Source organism: Theobroma umbraticum, unplaced genomic scaffold (genome assembly GCF_002168275.2).
Source record: "Theobroma umbraticum cultivar Fairchild unplaced genomic scaffold, ASM216827v3 scaffold_95.0, whole genome shotgun sequence".
Classification (NCBI taxonomy): Eukaryota; Viridiplantae; Streptophyta; class Magnoliopsida; order Malvales; family Malvaceae; genus Theobroma; species Theobroma umbraticum.
In genome coordinates, this window is record NW_018397257.1 from 5,785,608 (window position 1) to 5,801,208 (window position 15,601).

Below are 15,601 nucleotides of genomic sequence, written 5' to 3' on the forward strand. Positions count from 1 at the left end.
TTAGAGCAAGATTCAATAGTTTGATGTCCAATTGTCTTCTTTGTTTTTTTTTTTTTTTTTCTAGTTAGTTAAGGATATAATGGTAGATATTGGGAAAACCTGCTATAAGAAAGAAAAGGGAAAACATCCACACCTACCATAACAAACATTGCCTCTCATAGTCATTACACCAACAACTCCATCAATGGCAACAAACATTAATTATTCTTTTATAATCATGCTTTTAATTGTATTCCTATGTAGAATATAATATTCTTAATGGTTAAAAAAAAAATTCACCAAAAACTCTTTTATATGCAACTGTAAAATTGCTTGGCTTCATATTACATTAATTAATTCATATGAACAAAACAACTAAAGCTCATATATCCATCCAATATGATTCAAAGAAGGGAGAAAAAAAAACTATATAGCTTTAAGGAAAGAAGTGGAATAAATAAAAAAAGATTTGTGGTTTGTTTAACTCATCTATTATGTAAAGGATTTGGACCTGTATGAACTTTTCTCTTTTCATCACCAAAAACTTCATCACCATCTTTAGCTTTATGATCATCTCCTTGAAAGCCACCATGCGAAGATTCAACAGGCCTAAACCGACGAGAAGAAGCTGAAACTGGTTGGAAGCTTACATGTCGAGCAGATCCATGATCAGTTGAAGATTCTAACTGAAACAGCAACAACAACAGCAAAAGTAGTAGGAGATAAAAGCAAGTAAACTTTTGGCTTAAACCCATCTGCTGCTTCGTTCTTCAGAATTCAGATAATACGCAAATCATGCATGGATTAATCCTTTTTTGAGCCCAAAACCCTAGACAGCCAAAGGAAACCAACAAACAACTTTCTCTTCGAAATCTGATACAAAAGGCACCCCCACCCCCTGAAAGAAACTGGTCGAAACAGCACTCTCTCAGTGGCTTTATTTCTTTTGTTTTTTTGTTTGGGGCTGCGTTGGGCTTTTGTGATGGGTAAACCTTGGAGTTTGAGCTCTGAAAATGAGGACAGTTAACAATATTTGGGAGGAGAGTCAAAATGCATAGGTTTTGGTGCCTGGTATTGCAATAAGATGGGTGCGGAGGAGGAGTTTGGAATTTGAAGACTGCCGAAATATCGAGAGGCCAAATCTTTACATGGGAAAATCTGTATGAAGCAGAGAGAAAAGATGATTTTGCTTACTTCCAGTTGGAGCATCGGCTGATTTTTTCTTTGTGATTTTGTTGGATATATCTACTGCCTCTCACTTTGTCTACCATCTAGACATATGGTTCAACTTATAAGCTCTTTGTATATTATGGTTGGTAAGAAGGAAAGGAATAAGAAGAAATCTAATAAAATGAACAAAAAAGAAAAATTCAAGTGATGAAAGAGAGAGTTCCTTTTAAAAGTTTCCGAGTTAGATCTTTAAATGAGAGAGGCTTTATAAGATAAGAAATTTTTATTTTTTATTACATAATTCAAAATGTTTATGTATAATAAAAAATAAAAAAAAAAGATGTAAAAACATCTTTACTTACAAATCCAAATAAATCTTATCTGATAGAGAATTCGTAACATTATATATCATCCAATTGTGTAAAATTTTAAATATTTATTCTCTTTTATCATAAAGGAAAAAATTTACTTGATAGTTAATCTTAATATCTCTCAAGAATTTAGTAAGTTTTGATACTATTTATTACGAGTTTGTATTTTATTTTTATTTTTTGATGCAGAGAATAATTGAGTTTTGTAAGCATATGATTCAAATTATTATATAAAGATAAAAATTATCCAAATTTCTTCTGTCATCTTACTTTCTTCCAACCTCATCATTTCAGTCCCTCCCCTCTCCTCTCATTCTCTCTCTCCCCATCAAACATGCACTTTAAACTTTTGGCCTTTAGGGGGAAGCTTGTGCTATACTCGTGATATTATTCCAGTAAAAAATGTTTTCCAAATTTTGCATGCATTGTATACTCGAAGCCTCCTTTGTCTAGTTCCTTTCTCTCTTTATATCAGCCACTTCATTATTTTGTTAAGCAAAAAAGTTTCTTTTGCTAATAATAATCATTAACACTTAAAACTTTAAATTATCAACTAAGTTTATATTAACCCTAAAGCACAGATATTATTGAGAATGTATAACAATCAGTAATAGCTTTGCAGTATCCTTAAAATGATGTGATAAACCTTATCATAGAACAAGGAATGATGCAATAAACCTATTTAGCTTTCACCTATTGGAAAAATAAAACAAACCCAACCTACGGGTTATTGTTTTGCAATATTTCTTTTAACCACAAGTTTAATCAAGATGAAATCATTTCAAAGCAGTCAAAGGGGTAGGATTTGACAGATGGGCCAAGGAGTGATATTTATTTTCTAAGGAAAACATGATGTTGTCTTCATTCACTTTTCTAATATTGAGGAAAGAAAAGCCAAAACATGAAAGTCATGGTTAATCGATTTTTAGCAGTTAGCACCTTTGTCAAAAAGGGCCCTCCATTGCCCTGAAAAACTAGGAAGAATGTATTGAAAATCTTCTTTAAAGATTTCTTTTCAACCTCCAGCTGCACCATGGCCCTGCAATTAATGGCTTCCCAAGCCATGTATATGTGTCTCACATTCATAGTAATATATATATATATATATATATATATATACATATATCCACAAAAGATTTACTCTTGCCAGTTGTGTAGGCCAGCTCCTAAACATTTTCTCTTTTGTGTGGGTGGTAAGTCCAGCCCTTAGTTTTTTTCTTTTTAGTATATATGAAGGTTTATTGTAAGATTTCATACCCTCTCTTATACCTTATATATTTTAATTTTTTAAAAATAAAATTTGATTTTGAGACTTTCAAATTAAAATTAAAAGGTTCAAGTTTTAATCATTGGATACAAATCCAACCCTCGTTGATAATGGAATAAAATATTTAATCAATGTTTAAGTATTAATATAATTAAAATTGAACTCAGAAGAATAATTTTTAAGAATGTTTTCATCAAAACTAAGCTTTATTTTTTAAAAAGACATAAGCTAATTCGTTGTGACAAGGCATATGTCGGGCTTTCACCATACATGTTGCAAGAGTTCATTGGATCATCAAGTAGACAACTACTAAATGAAGTTAAGAAAACAATAGGTAGTCAAAGCTGGTGGCTCCTTGTCATGGAGTCAATAGTGGTTGAGACTATACCTCTCCCTAGCCCTAATTTCTTACCTACAAACACACTTGCCCTACTTCTCATGTATGGTGACTATTTCTTATGTTTTGCAATATACAAGAATCAAAGAACAAAGATCAATGGTTTTCATCTGGCATGGTGTGAGTATTTCTTAAATGTGATAATTCCTTAATTTGTAGTTAGAGTGTGTAACAACATATAGATGTTGAGTTAATTAACTACTTGTCACTTGAACTTGACTCAAGTGACAACAATAGGGGGTGAGGTTTTAACAGAGATCTTAGATTCAAGTCATTATACATTTACTCTCCTGTTCAATTTCGTACTCTATTCACTCTATTGATGGTGTTTGCAATAATTAAAATGATGAAGGTACAATCATTAATGCGAATATAGATTTCTTTGATGATATATATCACGACATATATGCATACACATATTTGGGGTTAAAAAAAGAATTAAACAAATCATCATAGCCAGCTCTTCCATATAAGGAATTGTTATCTTGGTTCTTGGGGCACTGGTGAAAAGTATGTTGACCTATAAAGGGCAACAAAACATCACAATTGAAGTACCAAGAAAAGTACCCAAATAGATTAGAGTTGTTATGTTACTTCCCTCAGCTTTTGCATCTATATGTTTAGACTAGTTGTTATGAACACTTTCTGTTGTGTTTTTTTTTCTTTAGACAAGAGCAAAAGTGGGTATTTTATAGATACTTTCGGTTCCTACCATTCGTATCTGCTAGACGTTTGAAATGGTCTTCGTTGCTCTCTTCTTGCAGACCACGCATAAGAACAAACTAATGTGAAATATTGGGGGAGAGCCCATGCACTAGAAAAAGGGCCGTATCTTTTTCATGATGAGCGACACCCACCACTCTTGATAGTGCTTAATTTGAGGGTTGGGAGAGCTGGGAAAACACTATGAGAATGAGTGCTACATATATAGCTTTGACTGATTGAGTTTTGCGCCAGGAAAAGAACAGACAGTGTCGATATGAGTACATTAGGCATCATGAAGGCTGAGAAATACATATAAATTTGTGGGCAAGCAGAGAGAGGGAGAGGTCTCATCCCTTTAACTTTCACCTTTTTTTCTTCTTTTTTACTGGTCAAACCCATGGTGCTCTACCATCATTTGGATATCTCAATGACTATCATTAGCTATTTGACACCTACGAAACCTGGATTATTTTTGCCCCTCCTCATTGCCACATTGGTAACGTGCGCCTTTCGTGATTAAATTTAAAGAAGAAAAAGGTTAATAATAATAATAATAATAATTCCAGGCAAACTCAACTTGAGACAGTTAGATTGAATCTACAAGGTAGGAGGGAATTATTTTCTTGCAACGCAAAACTCAAAGAATGAATTGTTACAACAGCTAGATATGAGTGACAGGTCTAGAACATGGTTTAATGATTCTGCCATTCCCATCAGCCTCTCAACAACGACACCGCCAACCATGATTGAATTTCCTTATTTGCCCTAATCATCTTTTGAGACCAGAACCAGCAGGTGGCACTTATTGTCATAAGATGTCTTTGTAGTTTCATCATTTCACGGAGTGCTGTTGCATTAACTCCAGGGCGACATTTACAATGGAAGCATGCACAACTTTCCCATGAACCCCCAAAGGCCAAAGAAGATATTTTCTATTTACAAAAGAACAAGAAAGAAAAGGAGCAGATACTTTCTAGTTGTTCATTAATTATGTCATTTCTAACTGGGTTTGTCTTGATGAAATTGTTGGGTTTAAATATAGACTCCATGAATCTTGTATGTGCTGGATACAACAATCCATCATTAGAGATACTACAACTCCTATCGCTTGCAATAGGCAGCTTTTTGCAAGGCTTGGTGGATACTTTTAACATAATAATAATAACAATATTATTATTATTATTATATCTGCCATTCCCAAAATAACGATTAGTACCACGTATATGGTTTGAGGTTTCTTTTATTTTCTATAGCAATATACAATGTAAGGAACAAACCGTGCAATGAAACATGTTCCCCTTTTTGCTAGCTAGAGCAGAGATGATCCGATCTGGATAGAATTATTCCATTATAATTATAGGTATGTTCTCTATATCTTGGAGGCATCGGCTGTTACCCGGCCCAAAGCAATAGCGGTCTTGGAACCAGATTGGCGACCCAGATGGTCGCTGATGAAATCCCCGGCCAACTTGAGCTTCGCCAGATCCACGTTTGTTTTGACACCAAGGCCATTAAGCATATACACCACATCCTCAGTGGCAACATTCCCTGAAGCTCCCTTGGCGTATGGACAACCACCCAAACCTGCTACCGATGAATCCACTGTGCTAATCCCCATCTGTTGACAGATTGGAACATACTAAAATCAATTATCACATTGCAATCAGACATTATGAGTAAAGAATACTAGCTGGCAATCCTCTGCAATCAATATTTTTCCCTTTTGGGCAATTATAGCACTTACTATTTACTTGGAACATTGACAGCTTACACTGTTTAGTCACGGATGGTGTGGTCCAAAACCAGTGGCGTGACAGTAAGTATTTAGAGGAACCCTGTCTGTCTCATTATTTAACTTCCAAGTATATCTTGTATTAGGCCCATCCATTACTGGTTCTAAACTATTTTATTCATACCGTGAAGGAACTAATCGTTATTTTAGGATTTGTATACATGGCTTCACTGTGTTTGTTCTATGGCTGACCTGGAGAGAAACTAATATATTTGGAAGAGATTGCCCATAAGTGTCATGGAAGTGGACAGCAAGCTTCCCAGCAGGAACAACCTCCGTTACTGCTTCAAGCATGGGAACCACAGTACCTGTGCCAAAGAGAAATGGCAAAGAATTCTAATAACCAATGTTTGAAGCCCACATATAAATCCAGGAGAAGAACAAGATCTCAAAGAATTCTTTCATGCTTCTTGCACTGAATTACAAAGAACCATCATTTCTTCTAGTCCACTCTTAATCCCAACACAAAACACCAGCTCCTTTTTTGGTTTCACAATCTTAACCTTGAAATGAAATCCTAACTATGAAGTATGCATGTATGGCAGGACATATGCCAACGTGAATAAATGAATGTATGCATGTAGGTATACTTGGCGGTATGAATGCGTGCATATATATATATATATATATATATATATATATGAGTGATGGATATATGTATGCATGTAAGGATACAATATAGATGCAATACAGATGCATGCATCTATCTATGTGTGTAAGTATATGAAATAACAGAAGAAAAAGAATATGAAATAATCAGTTGCAATATTATATTGTTCTTATTTATTTTGAAAGCCTAGTAAAAAAATACTGCAATTAGTTATTTCATTATTCTTTTTTTACTACTCCAATCAGCTCTACAAGTTGTTTGGTACCACATGAACAAAAGTAATACGCAATTTTAAAATTCTAAATGGGGAAAACATAAAAAGAAATGTAAAAGCTTACCAAAAGAAAGCAAAATCTAAGCACAAAAGCTAATAGTGATTGCTTCCTACTCAACCCACACACTTTTTTTTTTTTGGCGCCACTCAACCCACACACTTTGTTTCTTAACAGTGATAGTGTAGACTGTAGAGTGTTACCAGGGGTGCCAACTCCAATTGTATCAGCAAGGGAAATTTCAAAACAACCCATATTGTAAAGTTCCTTTGCCACATAGGCCACTTTCGATGGAGGAATTGCTCCTTCCACCGGACATCCAACCGCACATGATACATACCTGTAAAAGTTTAGCACCAACTAATTTCAGCATCATACCAGCCAAAATGAATAAAGCACAAACAAATACTCCTACTGGAGCTATATTGCATTTGACGTGTTATAGAACAAAATTTCAGAATTAGAACAGCCGAAATAGTTAAATATATTTAACTACATTCAAATTCCAAAAATCAATTGACAATTATAATTCAAACATCCACACTAAAGCAACTTTTACACCAGCAAACCATGCTCAGCTCATTATCAAGCCTTCTCCTGGAAACAACTAGAAATAGATAAGAAAAGATATTTAAAAAGACAAAGCTACGTAAGACTGAAGGATGGCTAGAAATTTCACAAATTTCATACTTCCAATGATTCTGTACAGCAGACATCAATACTAAAAGAAAGGAAATAACTAGACACAACTGAAGCAGAATTTTCCAAGGTGCAAATTGTGCACATCTGACAATCTGCATTTCTTCCACAGCATAGGTACAGTGTTCCAAATGTTATTCAATACCAATAAGCATATATATAATTCAACTAAAATTGAAGACAGGACAATTATATGTTAGAGATATTGCTCAGGGAACAGGATTCTTTTTCTTTACCCAAGTACAGAGAAGAAAACAGCAATAATAGCTATCAGTCATGAAAATAATGACAATAAGGTTATAGAAGACATACCCACGAACAGGAACTGAAAGCTCCTTAGCAGCAGCACAGACAGCACGGTAGCGGACAAGGCTTTCTTCGATGCTACAATTAATGTTTGACTTTGAAAAGGAATCAGAAGCAGATGCAAAGACAGCTACTTCTTTTGCACCCGCTGCAACAGCTGCTTCAAAGCCCTAGAAGAATTTGATACAGCAGATTAGGAAATTTCTATGACACCAAAATGCCATGGTTGATACCTCATTTTTCAAGAGAAAATTACCAACCTTTAGATTAGGAGTGAGAACAGGCAATCTGGCATCCTCCATGTTATGAACTGCTTTCATTACATCTTTTGCATCTGCTAGCTATATAAACGGTAAAGAATGAAACATAAGCAGGCTATAGAAAGAGATAAATAAAGTATCTCACTTGCAACCAACAATGATTGTTTCCCACGGGATAAGTTTGTAAGCATGCAAGGTTCTCAATTATAACACTCAAATGCATAGATATATAAATGCATACAAAATATACACAGACGTTCAGTAGGTGCTACATGTGCATACGCAACAATAAAAAGAAAAAACCTATTTTGCTACACATGATAATCCAGAGAAGAACCTATGGTCAAGACTACATAAAGTTGCTTTGCAAAGAACATTTTGCATAAAACCATTCAACTTTTATGATAAAAACAATTTTTAATTTTCCCCTCAGTTTCATCCTTATATCTAACAGAAGCAAGAATCAGATACGAAACTTTTATCAGCAAAATACAGCTTGAAGTTTCTGTTTCCAGAATGGCAATTCACCCATTTCTGAGCAGATTTTAGCATTTAAGAACCTTCACCCAATATTTTCTCCCGGCCATGGCCAATACCATCATCACCTCACTGCATATTATCCTTGATCCTAAATATCTATCCAATCATACTAGTCACCCAGATTTTTTAAGGGGCAAACAGCTATAGCATGGCTAGATTGGAAAACAAATTATCAAGGTTTCTATTAAATAACAAACAAAGGCAACAAATACAGTTCCATTCTTTGAGTCACCTTCTTCAGTGATAGAATTCACTTTTCCATTCGTAGATTGGACTAACTCTCACATGCAAGAGGAGCTCTCAAGAAAAATTAACAAGGTGTACAAGCAGATTAAAAGAAAAATTAGTCATTGACTTGAGATATTCGTTATTAAAGAATCTTCAAAGAGATTTGAGGAATCAAGAATCATCAACTAAACAATTTTAACTGGTTCACAAACACCTAAAATGTTGTTCAACTTAAGTTGCTTGAGACAGAATAGTTATAGCGCCAGAGAATAAACTAGGACCTTCATACAAAGATTTTTATTGAGGAACGTGCTTTACTAATGATTTCTTATTTTTGTACAATTTTTATTCATTATTGGCAAATCTACTAAATCAGTAAAAATCATTTTACAGAATAGTTCAAGAATTTCAAACAGGGTGAAGAACACTAATAGGAAGGTTAATTGACCATAGCATGACATTCCTTTCATCCAAATATTCTAAATCCTTAGACAGGATCAGGAATGCACAACTGCACAGGGATTTCTCTCTTTCTCTTCTCTTTTGCCAAGTTAGGTTGACCATGTGATATAAGCTTCAAATAGTGAAGTTCTATAAGAAACAAAGCCAAAGATTTCAAAAGCATAAATGTTCCTATACTGTTAAAAAGAAGACAGGATCATAGGTTTAGGTAGAGCTTTTAAAGGCAATGTTTAGTGGAGTAAACAGTAAGAATGACTAAGACTGGTGGAGGCCATAGTCAAAAGAAGTAACACCAGGTTGACAAAGAAATATATAAGAAATGCAGACACACATTATATGTTAGTGAAAATAACTACTCAGATCATGAACTACATTCCGCTAAAGATGCAAAATCAGTAGCCATTCCCTTCTAAGCCCAGGGCAAATCTGGAATTAAACCCAAAATCACTGCCTACATTGCTCATGGTTATAAAGTCAACTCTAATCTTTGATGGACTTGATTTTGACCAACCAACTCCAAAAATGCATCCAAATTGAAACACCAATCAACTTAAGGGTTAATTAATGAACACCGCATGCATCCTCTATAGGTTATAAATATAATCATCTTGTCATTTCAAATGAAATTAAAACATCACAAAAGAATAATGAAGGTACCATCTCAACCTAAAACAAGCAAGCCACAATACCTGAGGCACCCATTTAGGAGACACAAAACTTGTAGCTTCAACAACAGTCAACCCTGAAGATACCAATCTCCGAATCAATTCAACCTTTACAGACGTAGGTACAATATTCTTCTCATTTTGCAATCCATCCCTTGGACCAACTTCTACCATCTTCACAAACTTTGGTATATCTTTTAAAAACGGCTACACATGAATAAAAGTTTTTAGATGAAGCAACTCCAGTGTCAATTTGGTCCCCAGCACATGATATTAACAAGAAAAGCAACAGTATTTGAGCTTCAAATATTAGATAATGAACCACTGGAAAAACCACATCCCACACAAACAGAAAAACATTAGAAAGGAAAGCACAGGTATCTAAATATTCCAGGAAATGAATATTATAGAAATTCATAAAAGTTTTAAAAGAAATGACAAATACAGAAATCTCTTCAAGTTATTTAATTACCTTATTTGTTATGCCTCGTACACCTCTGCCATTGCACTTGGACCTATACTGAAGATCTGGCAAGTACCTTGAGTCACAAACATGTCCGCATTTCATGCGATTCTTGCTTAGACTTGAAGCCCTTCTGTTGAAGGCTCCACCTTCAGACACATCCCTCACATGTCTTCTCCATGGGAATGCCTCCCCTGTATATTCTTCATAATCCTCACTGGAAACAGATGTTTCAATAATGTCAATAAAACTTATGGCTGATACATGGAGAACACTAACCATTCACAGATTATGGTGCTAAAGCAAGAGAAAAGTGGGAACATCAACAATTGACCATATATATTATATACTAAATTTAAGGCAAAACCAGAAGCATGCATTTTCTCTCTTTCATATCCTAAAATCAATTTTTACAGAAAAAGATGCTAATGCCCGTCAATTGTTTAGATGATGCCCATTGATGGTCTCACCAAAGACAAACCGAACTCCAAAAGAATTCCAAGTACTTTCTGAGTATATAATCAACAGAAACCTAATACAGACAAGAAAACCATTATCACTTAGAACCAAGATGTATCCACAGCATAGGTGTATATGTGAGTAGGGGAGTAAATGAGTCAAGCTAACTGTAAGCTACTCAGCCCCGGCTCATTAATACTCAGATTTGACTTATTAACTATTGAACCCAGCATGAACTCAAGAAGCTCAAGTAACAAGACAACCCAAATTCAAGTATTTGAATGCTCAACTCAAGTGGTCCTGATCAAACTTTGTTAAGATTTTAATGTTTCTAGGTACAAGATACATATATACATTGAATAGAGTATTTATTTACATAATTTTATTTAAGTTTTGAATTCAAGCTCGAGTGCCTGACCAAGTAAAGTTTCAAGCTCCTTATTTGAGTTGAAGATATTGATCCAAATTAAGTTGAGGTCAAGTAGCTCAATTATGTTTCTGAGCCATGCTCAAGGAAAAAAAAAAAGAGCAAAGCTCAACCTTATTCAATCAATGGAAGAACTGCTAGGCAATTAGTTAATTTTTAAATTATATTACTAAATCAACCCATCATCAGCTTTCAACAGGAAAATCAGCTTAAGTCAACCAACGCTAACAAAAAGATAAGTACCATATGCGCTTATGAGTTATGACCCACAGATCTAAACAACAGATTACTACAATACACTATTATTCACTGTCGTATCTTTTCAGTGACCGAGAAATTAATAATAAATAATGTAAAAAAAATTCTCCAAAAAGAAAACAATTTTATCTTTCAACTGTAATAAAAATCGTTAAATATTAAGAAAAGTGAAAATTGTCTCAAAATTGATACCATTACTTCCAAATTTTAGTTTTAACTTCTGGGAAACAAAAAATACTAGGAGAGTGCTCTTAGGGGAACATTTCTACAGAGAACTGAATCTCACTTACTCACAACTATTAGATGTGCTGCAACTCCTCCCTTCAATCCAGCAGGTTCCCATGCCCATATCTTCTCCTCTAGGCCTACAAGCACCAGCTGAGAACCTCTGAATCCCATCAATAGTACTCATGCTAGGCAGCTTGTCGAAACCAAGTGGCTCCTCCAAACTCGACATGGTGAACAAAAGCCCAAAGGAGACACTGAAAAGTAAGCATAACACAATAAGAGCACAGCCACAACTCGCTAGAGTGAGATCAACAGCAGAGCAATTAAGGACTTCTAGATATATTTCAGAAATTTAAGATCCTAATTCAGTGTTTAGTGGGAAAGAAAAAAGCATGCCATTCTTCAAAATTTTGACCAGATCACCCAATGTATAATTACATGAGTGCATATGCAAATACATGCGCATTTTACTTGCCAAATTGAATCAAATCAAAATTACAAATGGAAAAGCACAAAGCTCTTCCCACATCTCACTAGACTTATGTCACATAATCAGGAAAGAAGAGGAAATTATTCGACCAGCCACAGGTAAGAAAGAATTCTATCTAATTTTGCATGAGGGGAGGACAGATAACTTATCCCTTTGTAACGATTTAGAGAATCACTGACTTAAAGCAATTGGCAGAATTAATTAAATAAAATAATGATATAAACAAAACAGGATTGGCAACAAAAACTAATAAGACTGCTATAAGAACCGACGTTCATAGATAAACTATAAGATTTTGCAATCGACTAATCATAATCTCAATAAATAAAGAGTTTCAAAATCCCATAAGTTAAACTAGGCTTTGTGAAACACCATACATATGTGACTAAACAAACAGAGAAGACATCACAAAAGCTGCAACAAAGGGTTTTTTATTTTCCTGAACACATCTTATAAATGCCCTAGGCTAGTGCAACTGGACTGCACCAAAAGGACAAAAAGCTCTAATCTAGTTCAAAATCATTAACCTCTTGGAGTCCTCCAGCCAGAATATTAGAAATTAGTGGCCTAATTCCAAAGACTAAAAAATTGCTATCATTTACTCTCAGAAGCAAGATAATTTTAAAAATTAATACTTTTCGAATTCCTAGCCAAGAACAGGTAAACTATCCTATGCTATTACTATTAGCATTGGGTGGTGCAACATAAAAATCCCAACTTTGAATTTTACACTGAACTTTGAACTTTCACATTCTTCTCTTTTAGTCCTTTAAGATAAATTAACATAGTTGAATTCACAGTAGAAAAAACACAAACTCAATTGAGCCTTTTAACCAGCTCACATTCCTTTAAATTTTCAAGGCAACCAAACAGCACAACTGCGCATCAAATGTTCCACCAAATCTCAACCTCTCCAATTCATAAACCCTCTGTTTCAACTTCTGAGAAAAACAAACAAAAAAATAGAAAAGAAAGCTTTGCTCCAAGCTCTGACATTATCCTATTTAGTCGTAAATTTTCTTTTTCTTTTCAGTAAACTAAAAACAAAAGAAACAATCCACTGAAACAATTGAACTCATCCATCAAATTTAACCAACAAAACAAAAAAACATAACGTTCAAATTCTCATTCCTTCTCCATTATTCTTGTTACTAAGAGTTTTCTCGGAAACCAAACAGAAGAAAACAAATTCAAGAAGAAACCAGAGAAAAGAAAAGAAACGTAAACGGACCTGAATAAAGAGAAGAGAGAGAATTATCAAATTAGGATCTCTGAGCAAAGAAAACGAACAGAAACCCTAGAATTTGGGGGTTTAAAAGAATCTGGAGTTGTATTCGTAAAAAGAGAGGGAGTTGAACAAAAGGCGAAGAAGAAAGAAGGAAGAAGACGAGAAGGTAAGGCAACGTGATGGAGGGAGTTGTTCACAATGTTTTTCTTGGTTTGGTTTGGTGGGAGAAACTTATATAAATTAATTTCTTTTTGTCGTTTTCCTAAATTTTATTTTATTTTTTGAAATTCGTTTTCCTAATTTTATTATTTACAAGATAATTGGAATTTGAGGGTTTTGATTCGTGCAGTAGAATTTTCATTTATTATCTTATTTTCTAATTTTGTTTTTTTATTACATATAATATAGGCGGAGGCCGTACGAGCATAAATGGAGTAGGAGCGAAGGGCGGGGAATGGTGGTAGGTAGTTTTCAGTTGGAAGTTAGGTCATTTTCATATTGCTTTTTTTTTTTTTGTTTAATGGCCTACTTACATCATCAGCGACACCGCCGTCCACCTTTTTTCTTTTTTCCATAAATTTCTTTTATTTTCAATAAATGTGTTAAATAACGGCAACAATTATAATAGTTGACACGTCTTTGTTAAAAAATTCAAAGAAATCGAGAAGAGAAATGTCTAATTCAATATGTTCCATGAGATATCCATTTAAATGTTAAATATTTTATTAATAATGATAATATTGACGTAAGTCATAATAATAGCAAACTCGTGTCAAGATTTTGATTACAATTCTAATAATTGATTACAATCTAAAGAAATTGTACAAAATTTAATTAAAAAACTCACATTATCAAATAATATTATTTATTAAAATATTGAGTTACAAAAAGCGATTGATTCAATCCGTTTAATATTAAAATTTTAAAAATAGAATTTATACTTTTTAAAAATTATATCTAATTGAATTTTTATAATTGATCGGACTATTTAGATTGATTGGATCAGATTTGAAAAACCGTAAATTTTAACAAATTTTAAGACAATATAGAAAAACATAAATTTAGACATTATTTTTAATAAATTTATATTCACACATCACCTCAGGACCTTAAAAAAAGAATGGAAATAAAATATCAAGTGGAGAAAAATCTCCACCATTTTCCATTCCAACAAATTTATAGATATTAATATACATATATATAAATTAAATAATGGAGATCAAAAGTTGCAAAGAAATCAATAAATAACCATAAAATGAGTATAATAATTGCAAAATTCATAAATAATTGGTAGTACTAATATTGAAAAAACTTAAGCATATTTGCTTGTAATTTATTGCCAATATATAAGTGCAAAGCTTAATTACATTTAATAAAAACTACATCATTTTATCCAATATATTATACAAATTCTATACAAAAATCATCTTTTTTTAAAAAAAATTATTTTCAAATAATTAATTAATACAATATGAATATATTGAAATTAATATGAAAATATTAATTACATTAAATAAACACCACATCATTTTATCAAATATCATCCACACAAATTCCAAATGAAAGTGATCTATTTTTTTTTCAAAATTCAAATAATCAATTAATTGAATATGAAGATATTGAAATTAATACAACAAAATCTAGTCATTTTTCATATTTCTACCTTAACCATTATAGTCAATTTCAATGGTTATTAATAGAATATGAAAAGTTTTTAAATAAAATTGATTTATATTCCTTTTCAAATTTCTATTTTTAAATCATTAATGAATATGATATGAAGATACAAAAAGAAATTAATGATTATTCGCAGAAACCTTTTATTTCAAAACAAATGAGCATTGGCAATTTTTTTTTTAAAAAAATATTTTCTAATCATTAATTAATATAATTTGAAAAGAATGAATTTAATTTCAATTTTTTATATTCAAATCATTAACTAATAGAATACGAAAAGATTGGAATTAATATGATAATATCTTATAATTTTTTTCTTTTCCTAATATTTCAATTAAATTCAGTTATTTTTTCTTTCTCAAAAGTTTATTTTCAAGTTATTAATTAAAGGAATAAGAAAATATTAAAACTAGTACTATAATGTTTTGTGGTTGTTTTTCTACCTATCATTTATTAAAATAAGAAAAATTAATCTATTTATAGATTTTTTTATTTTAAATCTAGTGTTAGTACCTATTTTTATTTAAAAAATTAAAAAACATTAATACTTGCATTTATTGTGTGAAAACGTAACTTTATAAGTCAATACTAATTCACATACATATTTTTATATATTAAATTATTAAAAAAAACGTTAATACGTACATT

The 15,601-nt window shown here is 32.7% G+C and overlaps 1 protein-coding gene across 7 annotated transcripts; it reads right to left on the bottom strand.

Annotated features, from left to right (window-relative positions):
- Window positions 1–4,410: 4,410 nt before the first annotated feature.
- On the bottom strand, window positions 4,411–13,492 carry LOC110411774 (Aldolase superfamily protein). 7 transcript variants are annotated; one of them, XM_021422065.2, is made up of 9 exons: window positions 13,280–13,492; window positions 11,621–11,812; window positions 10,196–10,403; window positions 9,748–9,930; window positions 7,829–7,909; window positions 7,575–7,738; window positions 6,767–6,903; window positions 5,874–5,989; window positions 4,411–5,507 (listed from the first exon to the last, which is right to left on the bottom strand). In XM_021422065.2, exons 2-9 carry the CDS (start codon window positions 11,785–11,787, stop codon window positions 5,259–5,261), a joined length of 1,305 nt encoding a protein of 434 aa, XP_021277740.1. In that variant the 5' UTR covers window positions 11,788–11,812; window positions 13,280–13,492; the 3' UTR covers window positions 4,411–5,258. The 7 variants fall into 7 exon arrangements, 4 of the variants coding, with proteins under 4 accessions (XP_021277740.1, XP_021277739.1, XP_021277742.1 ...); XR_002444814.2 differs by having other exon boundaries at window positions 5,369–5,507; window positions 6,630–6,903; XR_002444815.2 differs by having other exon boundaries at window positions 5,374–5,507; window positions 5,634–5,989.
- Between the last annotated feature and the right edge of the window lie 2,109 nt (window positions 13,493–15,601).

Coding starts and splice junctions, on each gene's coding strand:
- LOC110411774 (XM_021422064.2), bottom strand. CDS start 11,787: ATGTCGAGTTTGGAGGAGCCACTTGGTTTCGACAAGCTGCCTAGCATG. Junction 9,931..10,195: donor TACGAGGCATAACAAATAAG/GTAATTAAATAA, acceptor ATTCATGTGTAG/CCGTTTTTAAAAGATATACC. Junction 7,910..9,747: donor CTCCTAAATGGGTGCCTCAG/GTATTGTGGCTT, acceptor CCGTTTATATAG/CTAGCAGATGCAAAAGATGT.